The sequence below is a fragment of the Vanellus vanellus genome (assembly GCF_965231255.1).
Source record: "Vanellus vanellus genome assembly, chromosome: 19".
NCBI classification, from domain to species: Eukaryota; Metazoa; Chordata; class Aves; order Charadriiformes; family Charadriidae; genus Vanellus; species Vanellus vanellus.
This window is the reverse complement of record NC_138924.1, coordinates 9348069-9362880: the sequence shown is the minus strand read 5'-3', so window position 1 is coordinate 9362880 and position 14812 is coordinate 9348069. Positions and strand designations below refer to the sequence as shown.

Sequence of the window (14812 nt, the reverse complement as noted above, 5' to 3'; positions counted from 1 at the left end):
GAAAGGCTGATTCTGCACTCATCAGTGTTGGTCTGTTTAGAGTTTGTTGGGAAGAACAGGGTGTGCATTGAAGAAGGAATGGAAGGAAAGGACAGGGATAACTTGATTTTATGATGTCTGCTGCTGAGAGTGCCCTCTTTCCTACAAGGTTGCTATCACTTCACAAACTGAGTTAATATTGAAGCATTTAGTCTTAATCAAATCAACCACTTTCAATACAAGACTCAATCCTTACTCTCATGTGTTAAAAGATTTATTAGTGAAACCTTGTTAAAACAATTAAAGATACCTGTTAGTGGGAAAATAGCTGCATCTAAGATGCAGGATGCGGGCAGTGATCATCCCCCTGTACTCAGCACTGGTGAGGCCCCACCTCAAGTGCTATGTTCAGTACAAGAACTACCAGAAAAGACACAGAGGTGCTGGAGCGTGTCCAGAGAAGGGCAGCGGAGCTGGTGAGGGGTCTGGAGCACAAGTCTGATGAGGAGCAGCTGAGGGAACTGGGGGTGTTTAGCCTGGAGAAAAGGTGGTTGAGGGGAGACCTTATTGCTCCCTATAGCTCCCTGAAAGGAGAGTGTAGCGAGGGGGAGGTCGGTCTCTTCTCCCAAGGAACAAGCAATAGGACATGAGGAGATGTCTTCAAGTTACACCAGGGGAGGTTTAGGACAGACATTAGGAACAATTTCTTCACTGAAAGGGTTGTCAAGCATTGGAACAGGCTGCCCAGGAAAGTGGTGGAGTCGCCATCCCTGGAGATGTTTAAAAAAAGGGTAGACATGGTGCTGAAGGACATGGTTTAGTGGTGGTTTTGGCAGTTAGGTTGATGGTTGGATGATCTTAAAGGTCCCTTCCAACCTAGATGATTCTAAGACTGTGCTGGGTGTACGTTTGCTGCAGCCCTGAGGAGAGCTGCCCCGTCTGTCTCGAGAGCCCTGCGAGGTGTGGCGGTCCATCCCTGCGGCAAGGTGGTGTTCGCTGCTGCATTGCTTGCACTCTCTCCCAAAACCCGCCGTCACTAACTGACCTCAAAGCTTCTTGACGTGAACCCCCCACAGCTGCAGGTTCCTCCTCATGTCACAAAAATCGGGAATAAACTCCTTAACACCAATGTAGCATTAAGAAGCAGGCATTCTCTTTATTGCAGCGCTGCACGCACGGGGGATCGCTCTGCCCAGTGTGGATGCTACAGCTTCTAGCTAGATTCCAGCTGAAGATGGATTACCCATTTTGAGAGACAGAAGCGAACATGAAGTTAAACCCTTCAACCCCACCAGCTTCCCAGGTCGCCGCCCGGGTCCAGCCCTCCCTCAGGTTCCTTTGTAGCCCAACCCCGGGGGCTTTCGCCGCGCCTCACGGGCGGGGAACCCCTCACCCTCACCCCTGCCCTTGGCGCGGGCCTTTCTCGCCACGCTGTTACCAGCCGGTACCCAGGAACGGTCCCACCCGACCCGGCGAGGTTCAGAATCGAGGGTCCCATTTTGGGTACCAAACTCCAGCAGCGCCGCATCCCGTCCCGCCCCGCGCCTGCGCACTGCGGCGCGGCTGTTGGGCCCCGCCCGCCCCGGGCGGAGGGAGGAGCCGCCCCGCTCCCCGCGAACATGGCGGGGGTCGGGGCACGGCCTCTCCCCGCCGGCTCCTAAACCCCCATCCCCGGGGCGGCGCGATACGGAGAGGGGCCGGGGAGAGACTCCCCCTCGCTGCCACCGCCGCCATGGACGAGCAGAGTGTGGAGGTGAGCGGTTGGGCGGCGGTTGCGCTCCCTCAGGGGAGCGCGCTGAGGGGGAAGCGCTGCCCCCCCCCCCCCCCCCCCCATCTCCCCCGTCCCCAGGGGCCGCTGCGCTTTCTCCTCCGCGGGGAACGGGCGAGCGGTGGGGCCGAGCCCCTGCTGCAACGGCAGTCTGGGACCGGGCACCGTAGCCTGTTTGCGGGTTAGGGGGGAGGGCCGGCGGCGGGCCCTCGGCGGGTCCCCTCCCGTGTGTGAGCGGAGGGAGGCCGGGCGGCGGGCGGCCTGAGGGGCGGCGGGGAGATGGCAGCTCTGCGGCGGGCAGGGAGCTGGGCAGGCAGGGAACAGGCCGCAAGGAGGTGGCGTTTCGAGGGGACACGCGGTTGTTTTCCGTCGTCTGAAAGTAGAAAATAAACCGGTGGAGCGTCGGAGGAGGATGGAGACCTGGCGCTGACAGAACCCGCCTGGGCGGGCCTGAAGGCACGGTGTGTGTAACCCCGACGGCTTGGGAGCGCTGCTGCCGGGCCTGTTAACAGCAGCCAGGCAGGAGAAGATTGTAAAAGACCTTGTGGGATGACTTCTGTAAATGCATGTGTTGCATTTTAATAGTTTGCAACCATTAAAGAGGACACTAACGTACGGGAGATGCTGTCGTTTCTGTATATTGAAGATACACCTCGCTTTTGTGCTAGTTTATAATTTTAACTGTGTGTGCGGGGGGGAAATTAGTCTGTCTGAGGAATCTTTCAAAGTTCCATAGTTAAAGCCAGAAAAGATCTAATTCCTATACAATACGGAATGTAAAATTTCTTTATCAGTGAAAAATCCATCACTGTGGAAAACAAACATCCCTTGGCATTTCAGAATACCTTTCTCATTTTCGGAATGGAGAGGGGTGAGATGATTGTATTCTAGAACAAAACGCTCTTTTCAATTGGGTATAGTAAAAAAAAAAAAAGTTAAATTACACTTTTATTGGCCAAGATTGATTAAATGGAGCATGAGAGAGTGTAGAAATTGTGGAGCTAGTGCTAATGGTAGACTTTAAAAGAATGTTAAGTATTAAAAGTAAAAAAAATAAATGCCCTAATTCAATCCCTCTTGTTAGAGTTCTGTATAATACATACATGTACTTACCATTCTTTTGAATTGGTTCAGTGCCGGTACATTGAAACTCATGGGTTCAGAATCTGCAGGTGCAGCACAGTTATTTCGGGCAACTCTTCAATCCCATGTGAACACAAGTAGGAATAGTATCTTGGCTACAGAAAGGCCCTCTTGGAAAAAGATAAACCAAAGAAGAAAACTATTCCTTAAAGAAGAATAATAATGTTATAAAACAGATGCTGAGAGCTGTTGTAGTGTAGGAGAAAGTGGGGAGGAGAGCCATCGTGTTTGACTGTGTCTCACTCTGAGATGCACTATCCAGAGCTGGTTGGAATGGGGCAGCATTTATGAAACCTGGCAGACTGCCTGGAAAATAAATGCAACTCTGATATGTTTGAAGTATGTGGCTTAACAATAGTGATAATCTACCCTTTGCAGAGCATTGCTGAAGTATTCCGATGTTTTATTTGTATGGAGAAATTGCGTGATGCACGTCTGTGTCCTCATTGCTCCAAGCTGTGCTGTTTCAGTTGTATTCGGGTGAGTTTGCTTATTATAGTTCATTCTTGCAAACGTATGAACTTAAAAACTACTGATCTTACGAACACACTCTTGCTTCTTTCTTGCCCCTTTTCCTGGAGTTCTGAAGATTACTTTTTCCTGCTCTGTGCTCTTTAGTTTTCCTTTCAAAATCTTTTATGACACTCTGAGGGAAGACTAGGCAGGCTGTGCATTGCATTTGGTAGTGCTAATTATAGGGACTATCTGGGATAATTGCTTTTAAGAAATAGACGTATAATGATCCCTTCTTCAGCATCTTATGAGAGTCACTGATGCCTGTATGGAAGACAAAAGTTGGAACAGGAATCAAATGCTGACTTTGCATCTGTCAGTATGGAGCACTGAGAGGTCATAACGTCACCTCTTGTCACCGTGGAGATGTTTTAAAATGCTTACCAAACTAGTATGATGTGATCAGATACAGGCTAAATCTTTCTCAAGGGAGTCTGGTATAGCAGGCTGAAGCAGCAGCTAAAGTACCTCAATTCATTTATTAAGGTCATGGTTACCACTGTGTAATGCTTCGGTTCCAAATCTGGATGCTGTTATGTTACTCTGGTGGGAGAGGGTTCAGCTGAGACTTTCAGACCTCAGGTGGTATTTCCAGAAATCAGCACAATCATGATTAGCTTTGAAAGCTGCGACAAGAACTATAGGCGAAGGATTCATGTTACATATTGAGAATGTTAGATGACATATTGTTGCTGGGTGGTGAGAGATTATTCATGAGAATCTTTAAATGTAGTCACGAGCTGACAAATATAAGCCCTTCAACTGCTGAGCTTTCACACTTGTAAGTTGTAGTGGGCAGATGAACTTCTTTCCTGAGCTACTTGTCTTTGGAGCTTTCTGGAAGAGAAACATTCAAAAGATCCTTGTGGATTTGATCACTGAGCTGCAGGTATCTAACTTGCCTATAAAAAGCCTGAGATGAAGAAATAAGTTACCTTGAAGACTAATAATTTAGACTCTGAAAAATATGCTTGCTGTATCTTTTGCTTTCTTTTGTTGACACGTACTCTTTAGTCTGACTATGGGAGGCTGTGCCAGGTGTGTGGTTTCTAATGGAGTATTTGGTACCTCAAAATTCTCTGTATAATTTCAACTGAAGTGTTTTTGACAGCTAAAGAAAAGTGGTTGCTTTGTTACTAAGACATAAATAGCAGATTCTTCTGTGACGAAGTGGTTGAACAATTACAATACAAATCTGTAAAAAAAGGGAAAATATAGGAAGGCTGTAATAAAAAGAAGTCCTAAATAATGATAGAATGTGCTTGCTTGCAGGTTTTTTCTTACAGTTTCTTTAAAAACGTTTTTCCTTTTTCCTTCATAGCGTTGGCTGACTGAACAAAGAGCTCAGTGCCCTCATTGTAGGTAAGGTATTTTTAATATCATAAGTAAATTATCAGGAATTGGATGTACTGTTCTGTTATGGGCGGTCTTTTTTCAGTGCAGGTTGCGCTAAATTTGTAAGCTTGATTTTTAGAGGCCTGCCTGCTGTTACTATAAAAATTTACCCTGGTATAATGCTTATTCTAAAATATGTTCTAGTTTTGTGACAAGCTAAGGAAGATCTTTGTTCTTCTATTGCACTGCTGTTTTCAGTGCACGTAGTCACTGTGATAACAGTAACTAGATGGTATTCCCTTGGAACGCAGGAGTCAGACTCCAGAAACTTCAGTTTTCAGACTGAAATGTGTATTTTTTTTATACCTATAATTTGTGAGACTTAACCTTATGTGTTGCAGATTAGTCTGAGAGGTAGCTACAATGTCTTGTTTGTTCTGTTTTTTTTAATGCAGTGTCCCACCCTGTCCCCCCAAGCCCTGGCACCCCTTAGCACTTCTAGTCCTTGAGTACCTAGCAATTCTAGCTCTTGATAGACCAAAAGTGGGAAGGTAGCATATTTTTTCCCCTAAGGGAAGGGAGGTGTTTAAAAACAACTAACCAACCATTTCTGCAGAACTTTTTTAATATTCAGCTTTTAAAGTATTTGATCAATAGTTCTAAAATGCTTGCAAGGAGGTAAATATATCTGTGTTTTACAAAGGGGATAATTGAAGCTCTGCAATGGGGACAGGTGAATAATGGGAGAAATTGAAGAAGCACTGAGAAATGAAATTATTTGCCCAGTGTAATCCAGGAACCTATCAAGAAATCTGGAAATAGTTCTCAGGTTCCCCATGTAGCTATTCTGTATCTCACTGTGGGGTGGTTCCTTGTGGTTCCTGCCTCCCCCCAGCTCCCAAACGAGCAAATCATAGAATCACAGAATCATAGAAATTTGCTTAGGTTGGAAGGGACCTGAAAGATCATGTAGTTCCAACCCCCCTGCCCTGGGCAGGGACGCCTCCCACCAGCCCAGGTTGCTCCAAGCCCCGTCCAACCTGGCCTTGAACACCTCCAGGGATGGGGCAGCCACAGCTTCTCTGGGCAACCTGGGCCAGTCTCGCCACCCTCACAGTCAAGACTTTCTTCCTAGTATCTAATCTAAATCTACCCTGTTTGAGTTTAAAACCATTCCCCTCGTCCTATTGCTACACTCCCTGATAAAGACTCCGTCTCCACCTTTTCTGTAGGCCCCCTTTAATGGACTTACACCATTACATTTCTTTTTCTTTTTTTTTTTTTCTCTTTATGAAATAACCAGTACAGCTTCAGCTTTTTGCCTTTGACTTTTCCGATAGTGTAGAATTGATGAACTGGTTTTACTTCAATGCTTGTCTTTTAGCTCCTGGAGCTTAGTTCTTGCTCTAACTCTAACAATGCCTCTTGCAGAGCCCCGCTGCAGCTACGAGAGCTTGTAAACTGTCGTTGGGCAGAAGAGGTCACACAACAGCTTGATACACTTCAACTCTGCAATCTCACAAAGCACGAAGAAAATGAAAAAGACAAGTAAATGGAGCATTCTTCACATAAAGCATTTTGCGGGCTTTTAATTTCAGCTTATTATAATTGGGGAACAAACTGATAACTTTTACTTAAAAGCTGAATTGTGCTGGTGCTTAGCAGACAGAAGCAATGTTTTTTTTCTTGCTGACTAAAAGTTGGAGTTCGTTTCTGTCATACTTAACGGAACAAGAAAAGTTCTTCAGTGTCTTTACCTAGAAAACTGTTTCTAGTTCAGTTCAATATAGTTAAAATGAGAGATATGGGAAATAGGAAGGGTAGTAATACTTCTTAAGGCTCTTAGCCCTTCTTAGTGACTACAGATCTGAAATAAAATCTCCTCTCAATGACTTGCTTATTTGGCAGTCCCATTAAGACTGTGGTGCTGCTTTGGTATCTCTTCACATTAAAGCAGAGGAGCTGTTCTGAGAAGGTATCTTCTAGTCCCTTGCAAAACTGTAATTGACAAACCCAGGTTGAGATCAAAGAAAATATATGAAGTTGCACAGAAAGCACTACTATTGCTGTATCTGTCACGTTACTGCTATTCATTCTCCTTCCTTGTCTTTGGAGCCTCCTGTATTTTCTGATACACTCTTCCTAGGAGCAGCTGTCAGTACTTTCTCAGCAGGCTTTTCTCCTGGTTTTGTGCCATTACCAGTGCTGTTACGTGTGTTAAGATATATTCTGGAGATTTGGAGGAGAAAAGTGTGAGAAGAAGCATTGAAAAATGGACAGGGACTAATTATGTGTTCTATACCTGCCTCCTCCCCAAGTTCCTGAATCCTAATGGAGGGGGAAGGGAGAGGCATGTATTTTAGGTCTGGCCTGGTCTGTGCTCAGTTTGTTAATTGATACTGTTCCTGAATTTTAAGAAATTGCAAAGATCAGATTGTCCAAAAAGCTTATGAGACATTGCTCCGTAGTTACTTTAAGTTGTGTATGATTAGGATTTTAACAATGTGAAAGTATTAACTTCTGGAATTCTGAGCTGGGTTCATTGGTGATATCATTTATTTGATAGGTAGAAATGCAATTTTAGTAATATACTTTCTATCTCTGTGAAGTACTTCCTGAGAGTATTAAGAGCAACATTTATTTTACAAAAGGTTTTTATTGACTGTAAGTATTCTTCTTGCAAAACTTTGCTGATGTTTTGTGTTTTACTCTCAGTATTGGCTGGCAAACCAAGTAAGAATGTTAAATTGAGTTTGCAGAAAATTCATAGCTATTTTCTGTTGATGATATCTGTTTGTTTTTTGTGTGTGAAGGTGTGAAAATCATCATGAAAAGCTTAGTGTTTTCTGCTGGACCTGTAAGAAGTGTATCTGCCACCAGTGTGCGCTTTGGGGAGGAATGGTAAGAAGAGACTTGCTTGCTTATGTGCACATGGTATATTACAATAAGAGGCTGCAAGCATTATGTTTGACAGCGGTTTGAAGAAATAGAAATGCTATGAAACTGTTGTTATGACTATTGAATTGCCATGCAAATACTGTAGGTGTATGTGTATTTATAACTTCATGTGAACATTGGTTGTGAAAGGTGATACGTTCTGTTTATAATTGGAGAAGTAAATTGAATTTTTGCCTAAAGGATGTTGGAATTGCCTTCCTTGTTACAAACTTCATGATGTCTTGGACAAACTTTACATGGTGGAGAGAATTTTACGGGCAAAGGAATAAGTCTTTCTCGGAAAACATAGATAACGTTTATGTTATTTAACTGTCCTGGCTTGTAGTCTTGAGTATCTTCGAAGCTGTATTAGTAGCACAGTTGAGTATTTCAAGTTGGGACTGCTGTCGTTGTTTGGAATGTAAGTGGTTAACAGTGTGCTGCCTTTGTTTGTGAAGGGTATTTCAATAATAAAAATAGAATAGCCCTTCTATCCTTATTTGATTTGTTAAGGAATTGAACAGTGAATGAAGCAGTTTATTTTTGGAGGACTGCTGAGACTCCAAATAACTCTTGACAGGAAGCTTTGATGGTATGAGAGCTGAATTCGTGACTTATGAAGGGATGTGAAAGACAGACTTCCTACATACAATCTGCTTTGGAACTTTTCCAAAATGAGTGATACACTAGGAGGCTTTCTTCCCCTCTCTTTCAGTCATTTAATAGGAGTGGAATAAAGTTAAAATGAGATACTCTTATTCCCCACCTCCTCTTCCCCCACTTTTTTTTTTTTTAATTTTAACAGCACGGAGGACATACTTTTAAGCCACTGGCAGAAATCTATGAGCAACATGTTACAAAAGTAAATGAAGAAGTGGCAAAGCTTAGGAGAAGACTCATGGAATTGATCAGTTTGGTGCAAGAAGTGGTAAGAAATTTATCCAATATAACATTGTTTTGCTGTAGTGCAGCATTGTCAAAGGAGAACTGTAAAGTGGGAAATGGAAATAGTACACCATTTCACATGCTCAGGATGTTTTCAGTACCTGTTCAGAAGCTGTTGCTTCTTTGAAGGTAATTAGATTATCCCATAGAGAGACATTTTTACTTGTTAGTTATACTCTTTTTTTATACAATATAGAAAAATCAGCATATTCTCAATACTAGTTTTGTAGTTGCCACACAGAAAAAGAGGTGAGTTAGCTAGCAGGGAATTTTTGTTTTGGTGCGTGCTATTTAAAAGCTAGAGTGGTGCAGTCCTTTGAAATATGTTTTGTAAACACTTATGAAAGTGCAGTCTGGCATGATAAACAAGTATAAAAATGCTTTATTCTAATAAAGCTAATTTTCTTCTCTTTAGGAGAATAAACTACAATTATATTGGAGCATACAGGGTGGGCTGTAAAGCAGCTCACCAGTTAGAGATTTGAAGTTTGTGTACCTCCTTTTTCTTCCCCAGAGGGCTAAACGTGTTAGACATCCAAATATCAACATGGTCAGTTTTGGCAGTTTCAGTGGGAATTCCAACAATTCAGTACAGTTTCTTATGTTCTAGGAAGGATTATTTTTGTGTTCTGTCGAACGCTGTTGCATTTATTCTGTAGTCTTTGTGCAAATAAAATAAGTTTGGGGTTTTTTTTAAAAACAAGTTTTTGTATGGGTTTTTGTCTGCTATTGTTCAGGTAGTTGTTTGCCACATGCAATGGTAGGTTAGCTCTGCTTCAGCTCGCATGTGATGGTTACATCACCAGGTGGGCTACTTGGAAGTATTTGTAAAATGTTGAGAGGATCGCTGCCTTCACCTTCCAGGGTGAAGGGCATATTTTTTATCAAATTATTCTTGTTACCCAGAAGGTGACTTTTCTTTGCTGCTCAAGTTACAGACTGGCAGTTGTATTTACAAATTTTGATACTAAAGAATCCCCATATGACAAATCTCGATGTAATGAGAAAACGTTGCTCAACTTTACTGTTAACCTTTGGTCACCCACCAGAGGGCACACTTACGTGTTCAGTAAAAGGATATTTACAACTGGCAACAGGAATAGCTTGTAATACAGCTCATCTAAAAACTCATTCCTATTTTCTTATTCTAAACATGCAAGCTTCAGTAAAACCAGGATTATTTTTTTCCTCAAAGAAAAATAGGTCTGGAGGGAACTCAAGGGAGGCGTAGGTGTTTCTGGGATCTGAGCAAGTGGAGTCAACGTGTAAATGGGTGAAACGTGCAAAAGCGTGAAAGCTTTCTCACCATGCATTTTTTTTTTTTTCCTGAACCCTGTTTTAGGAGAGGAATGTGGAGGCAGTGCGTAGTGCGAAGGATGAACGAGTTCGGGAAATCAGGAATGCAGTGGAGATGATGATTGCCCGGTTAGACACTCAGCTGAAGAATAAGCTCATAACACTAATGGGTAGGTAATTTGCCTGATCTGTTATGAAAATGAACAGCATATTAACAACGTGTACATCTGTTGAGAAACTTTCTTGCCCTTAAACGCTTTATGGTATTAAGCAAGTTAACTGCTGACAGAAAACTACCTACAGCAAAGATTTTAGTGAGTTACGTAGTTCTAAGTTGTTAGATGTAACCTGGTTATGTTCTGTTAGAAATTCCTGTATAACAACTTGGAGAACATGTCCATCTAATTGGAAGATGTTTAGTACCTTTCACTTAAAATGTTTTTACACCGTTTGTGTTAGCTGAGAAGTCCCATCTTTATATATTACAAAGATGCCAGATTACACTCCTTTTAATATAATTTTTAAAAGCTAGACGTCTATATGACATGTCTGGTGAGCAACAGTTTGGACCCGTACATACAGGCAGCCGTGTCTGCATATGAAGAACATAGCATCTGGAACCAGAGCTGCTCATTTGGTTCCTGACACTTCTGCTGAGCAGGGACTGGTCACTTTAGCTCTCCTTTGGTGTAGCGGTGAGAAGACAGGTGGTACGCTTACAGGTATTGAAGCTTACAGAAGCAACACTACTAAAAATTAAGTGTAGCTTTCAATGAGAAGGACAGAATATTTCTCAGTTGGCTATAACTTTGTCCATGCTATGCTCAGCTAATTTTGCATCTGTCCTGTGTGCTTCCATTAGTGTAGTGCATAGGAGCACATACTAAAAGGTGACGGCATCTTGGCGTATTGGTCTCTTTAGACACTCTCAAAATGTTATACTTGTGACGTTAGTTTTGCAAGGTATACAACTAGTAGATCAAAGTTCACAGACAAATATATACAAGCTCAAGGGTCTGTGTGCTTGTCTCAGAAATAAAATTAAGGCAATAAAATAGCTGTGCTGAAGATGTATTTCTGGTGCTTGAAATCTTCACGCGCACCTAAGAAAACCTGAAATGCTCATGCTTGGAAAATATCCTTAACATTGATAATGCTTGGATTTATTCTTTTAGTTCATTTCCATTAAAACCAAAACAACATAATAAATGTATATTACCTGCATTTCAAGTTCCTCTAAAAATTCATGTAATTACTTTAAAATGTTTGCTTTAAATTAAATCCAGGATTCATACGTATTTTGTGCCTGTATTGAATACAGTTGTCAGTTGCAATATTTGGTTTAGTGTGTACTGATTAAAGATCAGTCTTAAAGCTGTAGTAGAGTGTCTTAAGGTTAACGTTTTGTCTGTGTAACACCTTTTTTCTAAGGACTGCCAAACATTCTTCAGGTATGTAATGTATGATGGAGACAAAGTCCTCATGATAGGAAACAGACAAATGCGACTTTTTTTTTTATTCTTTCTCCTCATGGTCTTCATGCCAATTGAAATGCACAAGCACATTTAAATGTTGTTTATTCTTTTTTATGAAGAAAACACAAACATCAAAGTCAAGAGAAATGGTGGCTTTTAGGAGAAAAGCGTCACCTAATATATGAGAGAGACTTGTCTGGATGAGAGCAAATTTGGTGAAGTCAAACCTGCTTTTTTGTCAAAAAAAAAAAAAAAAAAAAGCACCCCAAAACAACAAACCTGCTATTTCTGGGACACAAAGAATGTTTCATTACTGTCTTAACCTCAAGTGAGTTCTTCACTACAGCTCTAATTAAAAACGTAGGCTTGTTTTTAAAATGCTTTCTCAATCAACCTTGGTATATTTAGAAATCCTTTACCTTAGTAGCTTTTGGGGCAGTTTCCAGGTGTAAAAAAAAAAAAAAAAAGAAGGGGGGCACAAGTTCTTAAAATCCAGTGAGCATGTCTTTTTTTTAAACATGGCTTCCTTTATCTAAACAGGTCAAAAGACATCGCTTACTCAAGAAACTGAACTTCTGGAATCCCTGCTTCAAGAAGTGGAACATCAGGTGATTATGAAAAGAGCTGAAATGTTGTGTTATATAGATTTCCTCCTCAGTTGGTCTTTCTTTTTACTTATTTAATTTCTTTTTAAACTATTAATTGATGGACAGAGCTTGAGGGTATCTTTTCATTTAAGCGGCCCTACGTTGCACAATTTCTTCTTAAAAACAAGCATGTCTTCCAGAAATAATGAAAGGTGTTCTGTTGCTTGAAAAACGAGTACAGGGATTAATAGCAATATCGTGTAAAACTACAGTTATGTGTTTGTTTAAGGTAACTTAGCGTTTAGACTGTGTGGGTAGATTCTGTTAGTTCTGCTGCTGCCAACTGTGTATGAATAGTGGTGGCTATAAACGGAGAATAAACAAAACCGTCCTATTTCTTTTTGTGCTTTTAAGGGAAACTGAACTGGTTCTAGGTTTTTTTTTTTATTCCTGTCCACCTGTCTTTCCAAGAAGATGAAATGGTATCACTTTTTTCATCTTGCTTCTAGCTATGCAAGTTCAGCTTTTGTGAATGAAATATTCAAGTTCTGCAGAGCTTGATTGTACTTGCCCTGAAAAATTCTGAGGAAATGGAAGGGTTTTCTTCCTTCAAGCATTACTGTATCCAGTAATTATCTTTGAGCAGGGTTTGATGTTTTAGGTTGGGGATGGGGGCTAAGCTTCTTTGAGTGATGCCTCTTGAGCTGTGTTCCTTTTTCATTCCCTGCACTGCTTTTGACTCAGCAAGAATGCTAAGCTGGCTTTATCACAGCGATTATCATGTTCTCCTTGTTCATACCTATGACAGAATGTCTTAGTTGAATAATCGATGACATCAGGAGGATGAGAGCTCCTACATACCATGCATCAGCATGGTTTTTTGTCTGTTTGTTGAGAGCTTTCTGTGTATAGATCATTCAGAAATTACTTATGGTGCAGCCCAAATGAAGACCTTCTAAATCCTGAATAGCAGCGTGTATGCAACCGTGCAGATTGGCTGTTCTGCAGAAAAAAACACCACATTAAAATAATAAAAAATTGGTACTAGTGAAACATGACTACTCGTCCCTCTGAAATAGGAGGAAAAGCTTGCTAACTAAAAAAATTGTGAGAAGATGCAGACATCTGGCAACTGCGTATGTCTCTACTACTTAAAGTCATCATGTATGTATTTGTCAAGAGAAGCTTTGAATTTCCTATTCTTTCTGTGGAAGTAATAGAATTATTTGAAGAATTCATAGCAAAAATGTGACTTTAAAAATGTACTTATTAGTACAAGCCTGACAAAGTTTGAATGTAAGTCTAAGATTTGTTTTTCCAATGTTTAAAGTATAAATAAGCAGAGTAGATCTGTTTTCTTTACTAAAGAGGGTTAGAAAAATACAGTACTAGCTATTCAAGGAATGTGGAAGATTAGATTTTTTTTTTTTTCCGGATTTTGAAAAGACCTTTGTTATTACACTGGTTTTGTAGGATATCTCAAATGAAGTGGATTGAAGTGGGGTTTTTTTTGGCCTATTTAAGATTATATAGACTTTGTCTTGTTCAAATTTGGATGAATAAAAAAAGTAGAGCGCTTGGCAATACAGCAGTGAAGGAATGACTGAAATGTAAAAGAACTGTCTAATGTCACAGGAGCTTGTATCGCTGTGTTGTGATGTATTTGAGTAAATTATCCCAACGGCTAATTAAGCTTCCTCTCCAGATTGATTTACTTTGTTATTGTTGCCTAAACGCAGTAACAGATGTGATTTGGTATTAATCAGACATCTTCTATCTAAATTAACCTAAGTGAAGTACACAGTAGTTGCTGTAACTTTCATTGTAGAATTGCATGGAGTCTTAAATGTTCAGGGTTTCCCAAATGGGCTGCACAGGCTTTGGAGCGGGACAGAACTAGAATATCTATTTTAATTTCCTAACAGAAATTTTAGAACGCACGACCATCAGCTATCATAGGCAAATTCTTAGTCTTAAGAGCTGACAGTTTCAAGGGAAATAAAAACCAAACAAATAGGGGGGAGGGAAAAGTACACCCAAAACCTCCAGGCTTCATTTTACATTGCATTGGGGGTAATCTTTCTGAAGCTGTGATAGACATGCCATTTATTTGTTTAAAAACAAAAGTGGTCAAAACCTATGGTTTCTACTAGTGACACAAGTATTTTTTTCTTTCTTGTTTTTCCCCATATAGTTACGATCGTGCAGTAAGAGTGAGTTGATATCCAAAAGTTCAGAGATCCTGATGATGTTCCAGCAGGTTCATAGGAAACCTATGGCCTCGTTTGTCACTACTCCTGTCCCCCCAGACTTTACAAGGTAAGCATCGTATTTCCTTTCTCTTGTAGTTTGAACTTGAAAGCCATCTTATAAAGGTTTGTTTTGCTTGTTAAAAAATATTTAAAGTAACTTAGAGGAGACTATTTCTTCCCATTTTACTGTACCACTACATGGAGGAGGATGTTCCAGTGAGTCTGGGAGGTAGATGTTTTCTTGTGTGCATCAGCCTCTTATAAAACTAGGACAGGAGAGCACTGCTGTATTTTGACATGTGAATTTGAAAGAGTGGATAATAGGTGGTTGTTGGACGGGTTGCTGCAGAGGTGGTCCGATACCAGCCTCTAGCGAAGGGCAGTCATGCTTCTCCACTATAGGAGCAATGGGAATAGTAATCTGTGGGGTAACATGATTCTGTTAATTTCTGTGTTAAACTTGATCTCTCTGACTGAATTTGGGTCCGGGCTTATACACTGAAAATGGTAAACTGCTTAACTTGCTCCTCTTAGTAACCTACGCCGCAAGTAGGCTTTTCTGTTCCAGCAGGGCTTATTTTA

At 41.1% G+C, this 14812-nt stretch overlaps 1 protein-coding gene across 3 annotated transcripts in view; it reads left to right on the top strand.

The window, feature by feature from the left end:
• The first annotated feature begins 1582 nt into the window (after nucleotides 1–1582).
• Nucleotides 1583–14812, top strand: part of TRIM37 (tripartite motif containing 37) — a 31118-nt gene continuing 17888 nt past the window's right edge. For all 3 annotated transcript variants that reach the window (XM_082492880.1, XM_082492879.1, XM_082492881.1), the window contains exons 1-9: nucleotides 1583–1732; nucleotides 3269–3370; nucleotides 4725–4765; nucleotides 6170–6286; nucleotides 7552–7639; nucleotides 8481–8603; nucleotides 9963–10086; nucleotides 11932–11999; nucleotides 14173–14297. In XM_082492880.1, the coding sequence (XP_082349006.1) occupies nucleotides 1712–1732; nucleotides 3269–3370; nucleotides 4725–4765; nucleotides 6170–6286; nucleotides 7552–7639; nucleotides 8481–8603; nucleotides 9963–10086; nucleotides 11932–11999; nucleotides 14173–14297 (809 nt within the window). In that variant the 5' untranslated portion in view covers nucleotides 1583–1711. The remainder of the gene's footprint in view (nucleotides 1733–3268; nucleotides 3371–4724; nucleotides 4766–6169; nucleotides 6287–7551; nucleotides 7640–8480; nucleotides 8604–9962; nucleotides 10087–11931; nucleotides 12000–14172; nucleotides 14298–14812) is intronic.